This window comes from Heptranchias perlo, unplaced genomic scaffold, assembly GCF_035084215.1.
Source record: "Heptranchias perlo isolate sHepPer1 unplaced genomic scaffold, sHepPer1.hap1 HAP1_SCAFFOLD_295, whole genome shotgun sequence".
Lineage (NCBI taxonomy): Eukaryota > Metazoa > Chordata > Chondrichthyes > Hexanchiformes > Hexanchidae > Heptranchias > Heptranchias perlo.
The window spans coordinates 217,523-237,077 of NW_027139307.1; the positions used below are offsets into that span (position 1 = coordinate 217,523).

Below are 19,555 nucleotides of genomic sequence, written 5' to 3' on the forward strand. Positions count from 1 at the left end.
GTGCTAGATCATTGCATGCTTGTGATGTAATATTTTTAACATTGCTTGAAAAAATGTGCATCAGTATTAACCTTGATTTTCCATTTGCCTGTGCAATTGCGTAACTGAGCTAAATCCTGCAGATCTTCAACAGTGTCCTCTGACTCCATAACTCTGTATTTTAGTGTTGTCGGCAAGTTTTTCAAGCTTTCACTTGGTATCTGGATCCAAAAAATGTATGTAGATTGAAAACAGGGGTCAAAGGACCAACCTCTGAGGGACTCCACTCAACACTAGCCCCAGTCTGACATTACACCAAGAATACTTGGTTTCCTATTTTTAAAACCAATTTCTTATTCAGTCCCATGTTCTATCCCAAATTCATCTGGCTTTTAGTCTTTCACATGGAACTTTGCCAGAGGCTTTCTCAAAGTCCAAATAAATATCATAAGGTGTTCTACATGCTTCCCCTCGGCGACTTCATCTGAAAACATATTAGGTTCCACGTGAACGCTGATGACACCCAACTCTACCTCACCACCAACTCTCTCGACCCCTCCATTACCTGTGTGTTCTTAGGCTACTTGTCTGACATCTCGTATTAGATGAGCAGAAATTTTCTCCAATTAAATATTGGGAAAACCAAAGCCATTGCGTTTGGTCCCAACCACAAACTCCGTTCCCTCGCCATTGATTTCATCGCCCTCCCTGGCCATTGTTTCAGGCTGAACCAGAACAGTCGTAACCTCGACATCCTATTTGACCCTGAACTGAGCAATCGACCCCATAACCACTTCATCACTAAGTCTGCCTACTTCCACCTCCACAATATCATCCATCTCTGCCCTTGCTTATCTGCTGCTGAATTCCTCATCCGTGCCTTTACCTCCATACTCGACTATTCCAATGCTCTCCTGGCCGGTTCCTTCCATCTTCCATCCTCCATAAACTTGAACTCATCCAAAGCTCATGCCTGTATCTTAATTCATACCAAGTCCTATTTACCCATAACCCCTGTGCTCACTGATCTACATTTGCTCCCCATCCACGAACACCTTGATTTTAAAATTCTCATTTTTAAAATTCTCATCCTTGTGAACACAAATCCCTCCATGGCCTCACCCCTCCCTATCTCTGTAACCTGCTTAAGCCCTACAACCATCTGAGATCTCTGCATTCCTCCAATTCTGGCCGCTTGTACATCTCCGATTACCTTCGTCCCACCATTGGCGGCCATGCCTTCAACTGTCTAGGCCCCAAGCTTTTGGCCACCTGTCCCAATGTATCCTTTGGCTTGGTGCCAATTTTTTTGTCTGATTACACACTTGTGAAGTGCCTTGGGACATTTTACTATGTTAAAGGCATTATATAAATGCAAGTAGTTGTTGTTGAACGGTGTGCGTTAAGCTGTAACATTGTCAAGCAGAATCTTTCCCTTCTAAATGATGCTGGCTGCTTCTTATAACGTTATTATTCTACAGGCATTCTGCCAGTTTATACCTTGGAATAGCTTCCGTTATTTTGTGTTATTGTTAATCTAATACGCCTGGGTCAGATTTGGTATGCGTTTTAAAAAAGACACTGTATTTGCTTGCTTCCAGTCCTGCAAAACCTCAATAATGCTCAATAAATCCTTCATGACGACAGCTAGGGCTCTGCAAACTTCCTCCTTACGCTCCTAGGATAAGCACCATCTGACCTAGGATTGTTGGTCTTAAATTCCTTTAATTTATTGCAATACCTAACATAGAAATATATGTTTGTGAGCAACATTTACATGTCCTAAGCGTTTGAGTTGAATGTCTGACTTAAAAAATACTGTGGGTCTGTTGATGACACCATATGCTGACACATCATGATGACACAGCAAGTACGGTAGCGTAGTGGTTATGTTACTGGGCTAGTAATCCAGAGGCCTGGACTAAAATCCAGAGTCACGAGTTCAAATCCCGCCACGGCGGCTGGTGAATTTAAATTCAATTAATTAAATAAAAATCTGGAATTAAAATACTAGTATCAGTAATGATAGCCATGAAACTACCGGATTGTCGTAAAAACCCATCTGGTTCACTAATGTAAGGGAAGGAAACCTGCCGTCCTTACCCGGTCTGGCCTATATGTGACTGCAGACCCACAGCAATGTGGTTGATTCTTAATTGCCCTCTGAAATGGCCTAGCAAGCCACTCAGTTGTAAAAAAATCTCGCTAGGGATGGGCAATAAATGCCAGCCTTGCCAGCGACGCCCACATCCCGTGAACGAATAAAAAAAAAGCTCAGATACATCTGACAACTATTTCTTGAACTTTGCAATATAGTTTGGAATGTTTATTATAAAATTAGAGTTTTGTTAAGGCTAAAAATAACCTTAAGCTATCTGCATATAAAAGATTCTTCTCTCCCTCCACCTGGAGCCTCTTGGGCACATGTAACCCCATCAATGTATCTGCAAGCACTGTGCAATCTGCAAGGTAAGCTGTATTCTGTTACTCTGCATTCCACCCGATAGTCAGTTAATTTTTAAAAATTGGATAAAAACCTTCTGTTCTACAGTTCCCCAAGCGGAACCAAGACCTGCCTTCACAGCAGTCAAGGTGCATACATACAAGTTCTTCAAGTCTATGGTAACTATGCATATTTCTCCTTAGAAAACAAGTGGTGCTATAATGACCAAAGTCTTGATTATTTATGCTAATGATTGTCTCTCACCAGTGCAGATAATTAATTGAGTAGCTCCAGTGATCCTCAATGTGCCAGCAGAAGGAGGAAAAGCACATTCCCACGTAGAGCCACGGTAACTTCATCCCACAGATATCTGCACTGACGTGTGTCAGGACCGAAGGTTCCAGCACAGGCATATTGTTTAAATTCCATCCTGAATCAAAGTACTCCTGCAAGTAAAGGATACAAAAGTGCATCACACTTCAGAACTGCAGAGATAACATTTCACATAGTTGACTTAAAACACCACTTTCTCGAACTGGACAGACTTCAAAATTACAGCAATGTCTGTTCTACAGGATGCACCATAGCATCAGCACCACTGGTTTTTAGCTCTGAATGTAGACTCAACCTCTTCAACATCCAACTACTAGGATTACTTCACTGTAATCTGAAGAATTAACTTGGATCAAAGACAAATTACAGAAGAGGGAAGTCAGGTGACCCATCTATCTCATCCTTCCATTGGAACCTATGATCCCATCACAGCATTCAACTTTCTAAAGTTGTGAAATTATATGAAGAAAATCCAGTGTCCAGATTTCTCTCATTGCACTTGAACTGTAGAAGTTATTTTGTGCCTCTTTGGTGTCTGCAGTAGTCTTTCCAATGACAAGTAATCTTTATAAAATCTATCCTCGCCAAGAGTTGTCTTCATATAGGTCTGCTGAATTTTGTGTTATTGTACGGTTAGGGCATTTAGATTCAATGCAGTATTACAAGCATCAGTATGGTTGCATTAATAACCCCTTCGACCTCTGAATGAGAAGGTTGTGGATTCAAGCCCACTGATCTCTTACCAAGTTTCTACGTGCTAATTGAATTCCATTGATTGTATATTTATGTCCCATATTTGTTCCACCATATGTAATACTTCATATTTGTTGGTGTTAATTCAATTTGCCATATGTCTGCCCAGTGGCATATCCATTTTCTGCAGACTCTTTCTCTACTGTTATTCCATATTGTGTGTTGTTGGACACCTTACAGCTGGTTTCAGTATCTGGGTCATTTTTATACATATAGATTAAAAACAAGAGTCCATGTTGACCCGAATAGAGCCCCACAACACCTCACCCCCAGTTCAAAATTATCTACCTCCACTTCCTCTATTTTAAAAACAGTTTCTTGTAGCTAGTCCTGTGTTGTACTCTGGATTCCTGCGGCTTTTAGTTGAGTTAGAATTCTTTGATGTGGAACTTTATTAAACACAAACTATTTCATTGTGTCTTTTTCTGAAATATCTGGATCACCGGATGTGGACAACACTCGGCAAGACCACATTTATAGCCCATCCGCAGTTCCTGAGAAAGTGGTGGTGAACCTTCTCTATGAAGGGCTGCAGTCCTTATGGTGATGGTCCTCCCACAATATCCAGGATATTAAACCAGTGATAAAGCAGCAGCGATGCATGTCCAAGTCAGGATGGGTTGTGACTTAGGAGATGACGGCGTTCCCACGACATTACTGCTCTTGTCCTACTCAGTGATGGAGGTGGTGGGGGGGGGAAGGAGGTAGCTGTCTAAATAACCTTCATGAGTTGCATCAGTGCATCCTGTCGATCGTACATACTGCAGCCAAAGTGTGCCAGTAGTGGAAGGCATAGATATTGAGTTCAGTGACAAGAGCACCACACAAGTGGACTGCTGTGCCCTAGCTGGTGTTGAGCTTCGAATGTTGCTGCACCCAACCAAGCAAATGGTGAGTATTCCATCACACTCCTGACTTGAGACCTGTAAATGGTGGAGAGGCTATAAAGTGTCAGGAGGTGAGCCATATTGTCAGTGTACCCAGCCTCTACCCTGCTTTTGTAGTCATGATGTTGATATGGCTGGTCCACTTAAGCTTTTGGTCAATGGTGACTCCAACAATGGTGGTACCTTTGAAGGTCAAGTGGAACATAGAAACAGGAGTAGGTCATTCAGCTCCTCGAACCTGTTCCACCATTCAATTAGATCATGGCAGATCTGTATCTCAACTCCATTTACGCACCTTGCTTCCATAACCCTTAATATACTTACCTAACAAAAATCTATCAATCTCAGTTTTGAAATTTTCAATTGACCCCCAGCCTCAACAGCTTTTTGGAGGAAGAGTTCCAGATTTCCACTACCCTTTGTGTGAAGAAGTGCTTTCTGACATCACCCCTGAACAATTGTAAGGTTATGCCTCCTTGGTCTGGACTCCCACACCAGAGGGAATAGTTTCTCTCCATCTATCCTACTAAACCCTTTAATGTTTTTAAATTTGTTCATGGGATGTGGGCGTTGCTGGCGAGGCCGGCATTTATTGCCCATCCCTAATTGCCCTTGAGAAGGTGGTGGTGAGCCGCCTTCTTGAACCGCTGCAGTCCGTGTGGTGAAGGTTCTCCCACAATGCTGTTAGGAAGGGAGTTCCAGGATTTTGACCCAGCGACGATGAAGGAACAGCAATATATTTGCAAGTCGGGATGGTGCGTGATCTTGGAGGGGAACATGCAGGTGTGGTGTTGTTCCCATGTGCCTACTGTCCTTGTCCTTCTAGGTGGTAGAGGTCGGGGCTTCGGAGGTGCTGTCAAAGAAGCCTTGGCGAGTTGCTGCAGTGCATCCTGTGGATGGTACACACTGCAGCCACGGTGCACCGGTGGTGAAGGGAGTGAATGTTTAGGGTGGTGGATGGGGTGCCAATCAAGTGGGCTGCTTTGTCCTGGATGGTGTCGAGCTTCTTGGGTGTTGTTGGAGCTGCACTCATCCAGGCAAGTGGAGAGTATTCCATCACACTCCTGACTTGTTCCTTGTAGATGGTGGAAAGGCTTTAGGGAGTCAGGAGATGAGTCACTCGCTGCAGAATACCCAGCTTTTGACCTGCTCTTGTAGCCACAGTATTTATGTGGCTGGTCCAGTTAAGTTTCTGGTCAATGGTGACCCCCAGGATGTTGATGGCGGGGGATTCGGCGATGGTAATGCCATTGAATGTCAAGAGGAGGTGGTTAGACTCTCTCTTGTTGGAGATGGTCATTGCCTGGCACTTGTCTGGCGTGAATGTTACTTGCCACTTATCAGCCCAAGCCTGGATGTTGTCCAGTCTTGCTGCATGCGGACATGGACTGCTTCATTATTTGAGGGGTTGCGAATGGAACTGAACACTGTGCAATCGTCAGCGAACATCCCCATTTCTGACCTTATGATGGAGGGAAGGTCATTGATGAAGCAGCTGAAGATGGGTGGGCCTAGGACACTGCCCTGAGGAACTCCTGCAGCAATGTCCTGGGGTTGAGATGATTGGCCTCCAACAACCACTACCATCTTCCTTTGTGTCAGGTATGACTCCAGCCACTGGAGAGATTTCCCCCTGATTCCCATTGACTTCAATTTTACTAGGGCTCCTTGGTGCCACATTTGGTCAAATGCTGCCTTCACATCAAGGGCAGTCACTCTCACCTCTGGAATTCAGCTCTTTTGTCCATGTTTGGACCGAGGCTGTAATGAGGTCTGGAGCCGAGTGGTCCTGGCGGAACCCAAATTGAGCATCGGTGAGCAGGTTATTGGTGAGTAAGTGCCGCTTGATTGCAATGTTGACAACACCTTCCATCACTTTGCTGATGATTGAGAGTAGACTGATGGGGTAGTAATTGGCCGGATTGGATTTGTCCTGCTTTTTGTGGACAGGACAGACCTGGGCAATTTTCCACATTGTTGGGTAGATGCCAGTGTTGTAACTGTACTGGAACAGTCTTCAGCACTACAGCCAGGATGTTGTCGGGGACCATAGCCTTTGCTGTATCCAATGCACTCAGCTGTTTCTTGAAATCACGTGGAGTGAATCGAATTGGCTGAAGACTGGCTTCTGTGATGGTGGGGATATCGGGAGGAGACTGAGATGGATCATCCATTCGGCACTTCTGGCTGAAGATGGTTGCAAACGCTTGTCTTTTGCACTCACGTGCTGGTCTCCGCCATCATTGAGGATGGGAATGTTTACATCTCAATTAGATCAACCCTTAATCCTGTATACTCGAGGGACTACAAGCCTTGGGAGGTGGCAGCTAAGCTCAACTATCCCTTTCTCCAGCATTCAGCTGTTGTGCCCTTGTCTGGATCAAGGTTGTAATGCAGTCTGGAGCCAAGTAATTCTAGCGGAACGAAAGTTGAGCAGTGAGCAGGCTATTAGTGAGTAGGTGGTGCTTGATGGCACGATTCATGACTCCTTCCATCATTTTACTCATGAGTGACAGGGGCCGATAGGGTAGTAATTGGCCAGGTTACATTTGTCCTTTTTTTTTGGGAATAGGACATACCTGGACAATCTTCCACATCGTCAGGTTGATACCAGTGTCTTAGCTGTACTGGAACTGCTTGGTAAAGGGAACAGCTGGACTTCAGGCATTCAGCACCACAGCTGGGCTACTCACTGGACCCTTAACTGTAGCAGCATCCAATGCATTTAGCTACTTCTTAATGTAGTGGGGAGTGAACTGAATTGGCTAAACACTAGCATCTATGATGGTGGAAACCTCAGGAGGAGGGCAAGTATCGTTATTCACTCAGCACTTTTGGCTGAAGATCCAAACAAACACTGGCGCCTTCTCTGTTGCACTCACGTGCTGGGATCCAGGATGGGGATACTCATGGAGCCTCTGTCTTATAGAATAGAATCATAGAAGTTACAACATGGAAACAGGCCCTTCGGCCCAACATGTCCATGTCGCCCAGTTTATACCACTAAGCTAGTCCCAATTGCCTGCACTTGGCCCATATCCCTCGATACCCATCTTCCCCATGTAACTGTCCAAATGCTTTTTAAAAGACAAAATTGTACCCGCCTCTACTACTGCCTCTGGCAGCTCGTTCCAGACACTCACCACCCTTTGAGTGAAAAAATTGCCCCTCTGGATCCTTTTGTATCTCTCCCCTCTCACCTTAAATCTGTGCCCCCTCGTTATAGACTCCCCTACCTTTGGGAAAAGATTTTGACTATCGACCTTATCTATGCCCCTCATTATTTTATAGACTTCTATAAGATCACCCCTTAACCTCCTACTCTCCAGGGAATAAAGTCCCAGTCTGTCTAACCTCTCCCTGTAAGTCAAACCATCAAGTCCCGGTAGCATCCTAGTAAATCTTTTCTGCACTCTTTCTAGTTTAATAATATCCTTTCTATAATAGGGTGACCAGAACTGTACACAGTACTCCAAGTGTGGCCTCACCAATGCCCTGTACAACTTCAACAAGACATCCCAACTCCTGCATTCAATGTTCTGACCAATGAAACCAAGCATGCTGAATGCCTTCTTCACCACCCTATCCACCTGTGACTCCACTTTCAAGGAGCTATGAATCTGTACTCCTAGATCTCTTTGTTCTATAACTCTCCCCAACGCCCTACCATTAACGGAGTAGGTCCTGGCCCGATTCGATCTACCAAAATGCATCACCTCACATTTATCTAAATTAAACTCCATCTGCCATTCATCGGCCCACTGGCCCAATTTATCAAGATCCCGTTGCAATCCTAGATAACCTTCTTCACTGTCCACAATGCCACCAATCTTGGTGTCATCTGCAAACTTACTAACCATGCCTCCTAAATTCTCATCCAAATCATTAATATAAATAACAAATAACAGCGGACCCAGCACCGATCCCTGAGGCACACCGCTGGACACAGGCATCCAGTTTGAAAAACAACCCTCGACAACCACCCTCTGTCTTCTGTCGTCAAGCCAATTTTGTATCCAATTGGCTACCTCACCTTGGATCCCATGAGATTTAACCTTATGTAACAACCTACCATGCGGTACCTTGTCAAATGCTTTGCTGAAGTCCATGTAGACCACGTCTACTGCACAGCCCTCATCTATCTTCTTGGTTACCCCTTCAAAAAACTCAATCAAATTCGTGAGACATGATTTTCCTCTCACAAAACCATGCTGACTGTTCCTAATCAGTCCCTGCCTCTCCAAATGCCTGTAGATTCTGTCCCTCAGAATACCCTCTAACAACTTACCCACTACAGATGTCAGGCTCACTGGTCTGTAGTTCCCAGGCTTTTCCCTGCCGCCCTTCTTAAACAAAGGCACAACATTTGCTACCCTCCAATCTTCAGGCACCTCACCTGTAGCGGTGGATGATTCAAATAGCTCTGCTAGGGGACCCGCAATTTCCTCCCTAACCTCCCATAACGTCCTGGGATACATTTCATCAGGTCCCGGAGATTTATCTACCTTGATGCGCGTTAAGACTTCCAGCACCTCCCTCTCTGTAATATGTACACTCCTCAAGACATCACTATTTATTTCCCCAAGTTCCCTAACATCCATGCCTTTCTCAACCGTAAATACCGATGTGAAATATTCATTCAGGATCTCACCCATCTCTTGTGGTTCCGCACTTAGATGACCTTGTTGATCCTTAAGAGGCCCTACTTTCTCCCTGGTTACCCTTTTGCCCTTTATGTATTTGTAGAAGCTCTTTGGATTCACCTTTGCCTGATCTGCCAAAGCAATCTCATATCCCCTTTTTGCCCTCCTGATTTCTCTCTTAACTCTACTCCGGCAATCTCTATACTCTTCAAGGGATCCACTTGATCCCAGCTGCCAATGCATGTCATATGCCTCCTTCTTATTTTTGACTAGTGCCTCAATCTCCCGAGTCATCCAAGGTTCCCTACTTCTACCAGCCTTGCCCTTCACTTTATAAGGAATGTGCTTACCCTGAACCCTGGTTAACACACTTTTGAAAGCCTCCCACTTACCAGACGTCCCTTGTCTTCTGTTGGTTGCCACCATCATTGTGGTGGGGCTACAGAGCTTTGTTCTGATTCATTGGTTGTGAGATCGCTTAGCTGTTTCTGTAGCCTACTGCTTTTGATAGCCCCAAGTAGTCGCTTCATCAGGTTGGTACCTCATTTTAAAGTATGCCTGGTGCTATTCCTGGCATATCCTTCTACACTTCACATTGAACCAAGCTTGGTTTCCTGGCTTCATGGTGATCAAAGTGACCATGTGCGTGGGAGGGGGCGGCGGGTGGATGCGTTCGGCCACAATGTTACAAATTGTGGTGACATAATTCTGCTGCTGATGGTCCATAGTGCCTCATGGATGCCTCGTTTTTGGCTGCTAGATCTGTCCTTGAGTCTGTCCATCTTAGCATGATAGTGGTGTCATGCTACACAATGTCTTCACTGTGGAGATGAGATTTCACAGGGACTGTGTAGTGGTCACTCCTACCAATGTTATCGTGGACAATTGTATCTCCAACAGGTAAGTTTAGTGAGGACCAGGCCAAATGGGTTGCTTCCTTTACCACCTGACGCAGGCCCAATATGGCAGCTACGTCCATCGGGGCTTGGCCAGTGATGGTACTACCAAGCCATTCTTGGTGGTGGACATTGAAGTCCACCCAAAACACATTCTGTGCCCCTGCTTTCCTCAAAGCTTCCTCTAAGTGATGTTCAACATGAAGGATTACCCATTTGGTAGTTGAAGGAAATGATATGTGACCAGCTCAAGGTTTCCTTGTTTGACCTGAACCCAAAGCATCCAAAGTCAATGCTGAGGAGGCCCAGGGCCCCTCCCACCCGACTAAACAGTACCGTGCTCCCACCTCTGGTTTATCCTGATGGTGGAACAGGAGTCTGGGATGTTGGCAGATATGCATACTCAGTCTTATCTAGGTCAAGCTGTTGCTTAACTAATCTGTGGGTCAGCTCTCTGAAATTGGGCACCAAACTATAAAAGTTAGTGGGAATTATTTTGCAGGGTCGACAGGGCTGAGATTGCCTTAATTTTATTCTGATACGATGCCTAGGTAATTGCTGTTTGAGGCATCCGATTTTGTTGTTACTGAACTTTCTGCAATTGGGTTGCGACATTGTAACTTGTTAAGTCATCTCAAAGAGCATTAAGAGTCCGCCACATAAAGTGGGACTAGACTCGCTTGTAAGCCAGGCCAGGTAGCATGGTCAGTTCTTAAAAATTCACCTGCCTTAAAATTTCGATGTCCATTTATGGGCTGGAATCACCCAAATACACTTATAAAATAAGTTTTGAGGAAGGGCTTATACCTGACTGACCTGCTGAGGGTCTCCCGCTTTATGTTTTTGTTTCAGATTTTCTGTATTTGCAGTATTTTGCTTTTATTTATATTGTTTAATTATGCTGGGTAGGCTCACACAACAGGTCAGCTCTCCATTCAATCTGTTCACCAGATTGGTATGAAATCAGCAACCATCACTCTTACAGCTCCAGGATGTTGCCACTTAGAACTCAGGTCCTCTGAAGACCTTTCCATGTTGGTTCCGAGGCTAACATTTGATCTTTTTGTGGTTGCTGCAGCTCCCAATCCAAAAACCACTTCCTGAAGGATCCTTCAAGTGATATGTCCTTCCAAAGTTTGGCAGTTAGCACGCAGAATAAATCAAGTTGCTTTATAAATTGCATACTGTTAAGATCAGTACATGCTAAAATATATACCTATGAAACAGTTTCTTTCAGAAAAAAACATTGCACCTGCCTTGAACTGTAACATACTAATACGATACAACAGTGCACAATATTTACTGCAATAGTTTTACTGTTTGAATACATAAAACCCTTCAGTTCATTGAAGCCTATGCGTCTAGTTGTCTAACTATTTTGAAAGTTCTGAAAATGTTTTCACTACCACCCCACCAAGCAGATTATTCCAAACATTTATCACAAAGCAAAGTTATGGCTAGTGTCCATTTGAAATTCATTTTTCACATTTTCATTGATGGCCTTACTTTGTAGTAATGGGCCAGAGTTTGCTGTCAAAATTATAGCAAGGCTAACGGCGCTCGCTATTATTTATGGGTAAATGGTACAGCAACTCCAGGCGAGGAGCAGATGCAGGGTTAAACATGAATATCCAAACATTGTTGTCTGAAATGCGCCGCTCCGTTGTTAGCTTTGCAAAAACAGCATTTCACCCTTAACCCCCCCCCCCACCCCGGGTTTTTGTTTTGGAACTTACTATAGACATCCTTTAATTGCACAATAAACCTGCCACGGAAAGTTGTCTGGTCATTACAAGCCCAAGTACCCTTTTAACGACGTGGTGTGTTAATTACTGCTAATCTGGCACTGAAAATTAACTATTACAAGTGTGGCGTTTCATTCCTTCAGGTTGCGAATTGTTTAAGATGATTTTAAAAATGTCAAATTTTAAATAAATATTACTTTAAAAAAAAACTTTTCTGTTCTTTGTCTCTTTTCTCTCTCTCTCAATTCAATCTTTCTTTCCCTCTCTTTCTGTACCTGATTTGACATTGAATTCATCCCCTTTAATTCACCCTCCTTCTCAGTCCTTCTGCTGTTTATTTCACAATCCTTAAATCTCGACAGTTAAGAAGATACCCTGTTGGATACCCTGTTTCCCTCACCGTGACGTTATCAGCTCACACTTTCAGCAACTTTGTGGGCAAAATATTTTTGAGCTGAAGGGTGCCAGACTTGTCCCAGTGTAACTGACGGCAGATGCCATTAGATGCCCTGCTGGAACAAATTCTGGCCCATTATTCCAGATTTACCTTATCTGCACCATTTAACATTTTATAGACTTTTGATGAGGCCCACCCATTAACAGCCTTCTTTCTAGACTTTCTCTGGTCACTTTTATACTTGGGGTCAGTCATATTGCATTTTCACCAAAGCATCAGCAGGAATGCTAAAGTGGAAACGGTGGGATTACATACAGGAAGACCTGAATGAAAGGGCAACAGACAGCTGTGAAAGCTGGCAAGGGAAGAGTACATTCCCAAAGTCTGGTGGTGTTCACAGTCAGCCTGGTTAACCACAGTTTCAACTCACCAGGTAATTTTTCAAACATTTAGCAGAAAGGAAAAAAATTACTAAAAGGTGAGGTAGAATTTCCACAGGGTTCTTTCTTATGGTCGTCTGAAGTCCTGGGAAAATGGCGTAAGCGGCCATTTTTGCCATTTCTCCAGGGGTTCTGCCAACATTATGGTAGGACATTGGGAGAACCCCAGCAAAAATTCCAGGCGAATATTAATGCTATTTATTTAAGGATCAAAATGGATTCTCCCAGGCACTAAACTTACACATTTAGCTTAAAAGCCTTACCTGTTCATCAGGTCGCAGTTTAATTTTGCCATTTTTGCTGGGGAAGCCACTACCAAATTCTTTGGAGGCAATGTCAGCTCCATATTCCACTGTAACATCTTCTTCAATGGTACTGACCAAGCGCCAGAACTCCTTTTCCACCAGCTCCGTTGGAACCATCTGTGTTTTACACATTATATGCATTTGGAGGTTGGGGGGTGAGGGGGTGGTGAAAAGGAGAAAGAAGAAAATGACTAATTAAAACTGAAATGAACCTGTGGGGAATGCTTTCCATTAGAACACATCTGCTGTCTTGCCCACAAAGGCAAAACGACATACCAATTAGTTTGCTTAATTTAACATCCAACAAAAGCACCAAGGAAGGATTATACAACTTTTCATGAATAAATCTCTTTTGGTTTATTTTCTTTTTCTCCAGTGAATTTTTGTGCTGATGAAGCTGAGAAATGGAACCAGTTTTGTTTAGGCACCCAATTTTGTCAGCAACCAGCATTCCCATGTTGGGTAGAGCACAGGTTAGATGCAGAGTAAAGCCCTTCCAGTTCAGTTTCAACCTTAGGAGAGCTCAATGCATCAGTGGTATTTTCTTTTTTCCATGCCAACTATCCTCAAGGCTCTGATTGAGACTGCAATTATAAATAATACCCACAAGTCCTGGGCTGAGAAAGTGAAAACCTACTTAATGTGGGACCCTTACAGCCAGTGCAGGATAATAAAAGATCAGCTTGCATTTATATAGTCCCTTTCACGACCTCGGGACGTCTCAATGCACTTCACAGGCAATGAATAAGTTTGAACTATAGTCACTATTGTATTGTAATAAAACACGGCAGCAAGGAACCCACAGACAGCCAGGAGATAAGTGACCAGATATTTGGTTTTTAGTGATGCTGGTGGAGGGATAAATATTGGCCAGAACACTGGGATAACTACACGGCTCTTCTTCAAATAGTGCCACAGGATCAGAGAAGGAATTTATCAGAGAAGGATCGGTTTAATATCACATCCGAAATACAGGTGGTTCTCATTCCATATCCAGCTTCACTTTCAAAAATATTAACAAACTTCAATACTTCAAAACTATTTCTGGTGGCAGATGGGTCAGTAACCAGAGAGTCAGATTTAAGGTGATCGGCAAAAGAATCAGAGGTGACATGAGGAAACATTTTTTTTAATGCAGCGAGTTGTAATAATCTGGAATGCGCTGCCTGAAAGGGCGGTGGAAGCAGATTCATAGAGTCATAGAGTCATACAGCATGGATAGAGGCCCTTCGGCCCATCGTGTCCGCGCCGGCCATCAGCCCTGTCTACTCTAATCCCATATTCCAGCATTTGGTCCGTAGCCTTGCATGCTGTGGCATTTCAAGTGCTCATCCAAATGCTTCTTGAATGTTGTGAGGGTTCCTGCCTCCACAACCCTTTCAGGCAGTGAGTTCCAGACTCCAACCCTCTGGGTGAAAAAGTTCTTTCTCAAATCCCCTCTAAACCTCCCGCCTTTTACCTTGAATCTATGTCCCCTTGTTATAGAACCCTCAACGAAGGGAAAAAGCTCCTTAGTATCCATCCTATCTGTGCCCCTCATAATTTTGTACACCTCAATCATGTCCCCCCTCAGCCTCCTCTGCTCCAAGGAAAACAAACCCAATCTTCCCAGTCTCTCTTCATAGCTGAAGCGCTCCAGCCCTGGTAACATCCTGGTGAATCTCCTCTGCACCCTCTCCAAAGCGATCACATCCTTCCTGTAGTGTGGCGACCAGAACTGCACACAGTACTCCAGCTGTGGCCTAACCAGTGTTTTATACAGCTCCATCATAACCTCCTTGCTCTTATATTCTATGCCTCGGCTAATAAAGGCAAGTATCCCATATGCCTTCTTTACCACCTTATCTACCTGTTCCGCCGCCTTCAGAGATCTGTGAACTTGCACACCAAGATCCCTCTGACCCTCTGTCTTGCCTAGGGTCCTCCCATTCATTGTGTATTCCCTTGCCTTGTTAGTCCCTCCAAAGTGCATCACCTCGCACTTTTCTGGGTTAAATTCCATTCAATAGTAACTTTCAAAAGGGTATTGGATAAATACTTGAAGGAAAAACATTTACAGGACGATGGGGAAAGGGCAGGGGAGTGGCACTAATTGGACAGCTCTTTTAAAGAGTTGGCAGGCACGATGGCCTCCTCCTGAGCTGTACCTAATGCGGTACTTGTCCTGTACCTGATGCAGTCCTCCAATCATAGAAACATAGAAAAAAGGAGCAGGGGTAGGCCATTCAGCCCTTCGAGCCAGCTCCGCCATTCAACATGATCATGGCTGATCCGGTATCTCAATACCATATTCCCGCTCTCTCCCGAAACCCCTTGAAGCCTTTTGTGTCTCGAAATCTATCTAGCTCCTTCTTAAATGTATTCAGTGACTTGGCCGCCACAGCCTTCTGTGGTACAGAATTTCACAGGTTCACCACCCTCTGAATGAAGAAATTTCTCCTCATCTCAGTCCTAAATGTCCTAGATTGGGACTCTACTCATTGGAGTTCAGAAGAATGAGAGGCGATCTTATTGAAACATATAAGATTGTGAAGGGTCTTGATCGGGTGGATGCAGTAAGGATGTTCCCAAAGATGGGTGAAACTAGAACTAGGGGGCATAATCTTAGAATAAGGGGCTGCTCTTTCAAAACTGAGATGAGGAGAAACTTCTTCACTCAGAGGGTGGTAGGTCTGTGGAATTTGCTGCCCCAGGAAGCTGTGGAAGCTACATCATTAGATAAATTTAAAACAGAAATAGACAGTTTCCTAGAAGTAAAGGGAATTAGGGGTTATGGGGAGCGGGCAGGAAATTGGACATGAAGCTGAGTTCGGATCGGTCAATGCCCTGTGGGTGGCGGAGAGGGCCCAGGGGCTATGTGGCCGGGTCCTGCTCCGACTTCTTGTGTTCTTTAGATTTGTGGTTGGGATCAGATCAGCCATGATCTTATTGAATGGCGGAGCAGGCTCGAGGGGCCGATTGGCCTACTCCTGCTCCAATTTCTTATGTTCTTATGTACCCGGTATACTGAGACTGTGACCCCCTCATTCTGGACACCCCAGCCTGGGGAAACATCCAGCCTGTCAGAATTTTATACCTTTCAATGAGATCCCCCCTCATTCTTCTAAACTCAAGTGAATACAGGCCAAGTTGACCCAATCGCTTCTCATAAGACGATCCTGCCATCACAAGAATCAGTCTGGTGAACCTTCACTGCACTCCTTCTATGGCAAGTATATCCTTTCTTAGGTAAGGAGACCAAAACTGCACACAATACTCCAGGTGTGGTCTCACCAAGGCCCTGTACAACTGCAGTAAGACATCCTTGCTCCTGTACTCAAATCCTCTTGCAACGGGGTTGTATTCTCTAGAGTTTCAAAGGTTATGGGGTGATCTGATCGAAGTTTATAAGATATTAAGGGGAACAGATAGGGTGGATAGAGAGGAACTATTTCCGCTGGTTGGGGATTCTAGGAGTAGGGGGCACCGTCTAAAAATTGGAGCCAGACCTTTCAGGAGCGAGATTAGAAAACATTTCTGCACACAAAGGGTTGTAGAAGTTTGGAACTCTCTTCTGCAAAAGGCAATTAATACCAGCTCAATTGCTAAATTTAAATCTGGGATAGATAGCTTTTTGGCAACCAAAGGCAGGTATATGGAGTTAGATCACAGATCAGCCATGATCTTATCAAATGGCGAAGCAGGCACGAGGGGCTGAATGGCCTACTCCTGTTCCTAATGAAGGTCAACCATCCATTTGCCTTCCCAACTGCTTGCTGCACCTGCATGTTTGCTTTCAGTGACTGGTATAAAAGGACACCCAGGTCCCTTTGTACATCAACATTTCCCAATCTATCACCATTTAAATAATACTCTGCCTTTCTGTTTTTCCTTCCAAAGTGGATAACTTCACATTTATCCACGTTATACTGCATCTGCCATGTATTTGCCCACTCACTCAACTTGTCTAAATTGACCTGAAGCCTCTTTGCATCCTCCTCACAACTCACAATCCCACCCAGTTTTGTCGTCAGCAAATTTGGAAATATTACATTTGGTTCCCTCAACCAAATCATTGATATATATTGTGAACAGCTGGGGTCCAAGCACTGATCCCTGCGGTACCCCACTAGTCACCGCCTGCCAACCAGAAAAAGACCCATTTATTACTACTTTGTTTCCTGTCTGTTAACCAATTTTCAATCCATGACAGTATATTACCCCAAAATCCCATGTGCTTTAATTTTGCACACTAATCTCGTTTGTGGGACTTTATCAAAGGCCTTCTGAAAATCCAAATAAACCACAGCCATTGGTTCTCCCTTATCTATTCTACCAGTTACATCCTCAAAAAACTCCAGTAGGTTTGTCAAACATGCTTTCCCTTTCATTTTGTCTTTGTCTAATCCCATTGATATATCCCATTGATATCACATCCTTTAAAATAGATTCTAGCATTTTCCCTACTACTGATGTTAGGCTAACCGGACTGTCGCTCCCCGTTTTCTCTCCCTCCTTTTTTAAATAGTGGGGTTATATTTGCCACCCTCCAATCTGCAGGAACTGTTCCATAATCTATAGAATTTTGGAAGATGACAACTAATGCATCCACTATTTCCATGGCTACCTCTTTTAGTACTCTGCGATGCAGATTATCAGGCCCTGGGGATTTATTGGCTTTCAGTCCCATTAATTTCTCCAGCACTATTTTTTTTACCAATACTAATTTCCTTCAATTCCTCCTTCTCCCTTGGTTCCCTCGCATTTCTGGGAAGTTATTTGTATCCTCTTCCGTGAAGACAGAACCAAAGTATTTGCTTAATTGCTCTGCCATTTCCTTGTTCCCCATTATAAATGCTCCTGTTTCTGACTGTAAGGGACCTACATTTGTCTTCAGTGATCTTTTTCTTTTTACATACTTGTACAAGCTTTTACAGTCCACTTTTATGTTCCTTGCAAGTTTACTCTCATATTCTATTTTTCCCCTCTTAATCAATCTCTTGGTCCTTTTTTGCTGAATTCTAAACTGCTCCCTATCCTCAGGCTTGCTACTTTTTCTGGAAACTTTATATGACTCCTCTTTGGATCTAATACTATCTTTAATTTCTTTTGTTAGCCATGGTTGGGCCGTTAATCCTTTTGTGTTTTTGCACCAGAATGGAATGTATAACTGTTGCAATTCATGCATTCGTTCCTTAAATGTTAGCCATTGCCTATCCATCGTCATGCCTTTTAATGAAGCTTCCCAATCTATCATAGCCAACTCACTCCTCATACCTTCGTAGTTTCCTTTGTTTAGATTTAGGACCCTAGTTTCAGATTGGACTACTTCACTTTCCGTCTTAATGAAGAATTCTATCATGTTATGGTCACTCTTCCCAAAAGGACCCCGCACAACAAGATTATTAATTAACCCCTTCTCATTGCACAATACTCAATCTAGGATAGCCTGTTCCCTGGTTGGCTCCTCAACGTACTGGTCTAAAAAACCATCTCGTGCACACTGCAGGAATTCATTCTCCACAATATTATTGCTAATTTGGTTTAGCCAGTCTATATGTAGATTAAAGTCACCCATGATTACTGTAGTACCCTTGTTACATGCATCTCTAATTTCCTGTTTGATGCCATCCCCGACATTACCACTACTGTTTGGAGGCCTATAGACAACTCCCACCAGTGTTTTCTGCCCCTCGGTACTTCTTAACTCCACCCAGGCTGATTCTACATCTTTATTTTCTGAGCTGATATCCTCACTGGATATAGGTTTGATGCCGGAGGATCGCCAACGTGCATCATTGTTTAAAAAGGGAGCGAGGGATAGAACCAAGTAATTACAGGCCAGTCAGTCTAACCTCGGTGGTGGACAAATTATTGGAGTCAATTCTGACGGACAGGATAAACCGTCACTTTGAAAGGCACTCAGTAATCAAGGGCAGTCAGCATGAGTTTGTTAAGTGAAGGTCGTGTCTGACTAACTTGATTGAATTTTTTTGAGGCGCTAACATAGAAAACAGGAGCAGGAGCAGGCCATTCGGCCCTTTGAGCCTGCTCCGCCATTCAATCTCTATCTCTATCTAACAAGGAGGGTCGACGAGGGTAGTGCATTTGATGTAGTCTACATGGATTTTAGTAAGGCTTTTGACAAGGTCCCACATGGCAGTCTGGCCAAAAAAGGTACAAGCCCATGGGACCTAAGGGAAAGTGGTAGTTGGATCCAAAATTGGCTGAGAGGAAGCAAAGGGTAATGATTGATGGATTTTTGTGACGAAGTCTGTTTCCAGTGGTTCCAAAGGGCTCAGTACTAGGTCCCTTGCTTTTGTGATATATATTAATGATTTGGACTTAAATGTAGGGGACACAATTAAGAAGTTTGCAGGTGATACAAGCCGTGTGGTTGATAGTGAGGAGGAAAGCTGTAAAACTGCAGAAAGATAGCAATGGACTGGTCAGGTGGGCAGAAAAGTGGCAAATGAAATTCAATCAGGAGGAGAAGTGTGAGGTAATGGTTTGGGGAGGGCAAACAAGGCAAGGGAATACACAATAAATGGGAGGATACTGAGAGGTGTAGAGGAAGTGAGGGACCTTGCAGTGCACGTCCACAGATCCCTGAAGGTTGCAGGACAGGTACATAAGGTGGTTAAGAAGGCATATGGAATACTTTCCTTTATTAGCCGAGGCATAGAATATAAGAGCAGGGAGGTTATTGTGGAACTGTATAAAACACTGGATAGGCCACAGGTTGAGTACTGTGT

General features: G+C 43.9%; 1 protein-coding gene across 1 annotated transcript in view; it reads right to left on the reverse strand.

Annotated features, from left to right (window-relative positions):
- Positions 1-19,555, reverse strand: part of LOC137310949 (lysine-specific demethylase 5B-like) — a 220,992-nt gene that overhangs the window by 129,587 nt on the left and 71,850 nt on the right. The window contains exons 10-11 of the mRNA XM_067978463.1: positions 12,780-12,938; positions 2,687-2,868 (exon numbers count right to left, since the gene is read on the reverse strand). Of these exons, the coding sequence (XP_067834564.1) occupies positions 2,687-2,868; positions 12,780-12,938 (341 nt within the window). The remainder of the gene's footprint in view (positions 1-2,686; positions 2,869-12,779; positions 12,939-19,555) is intronic.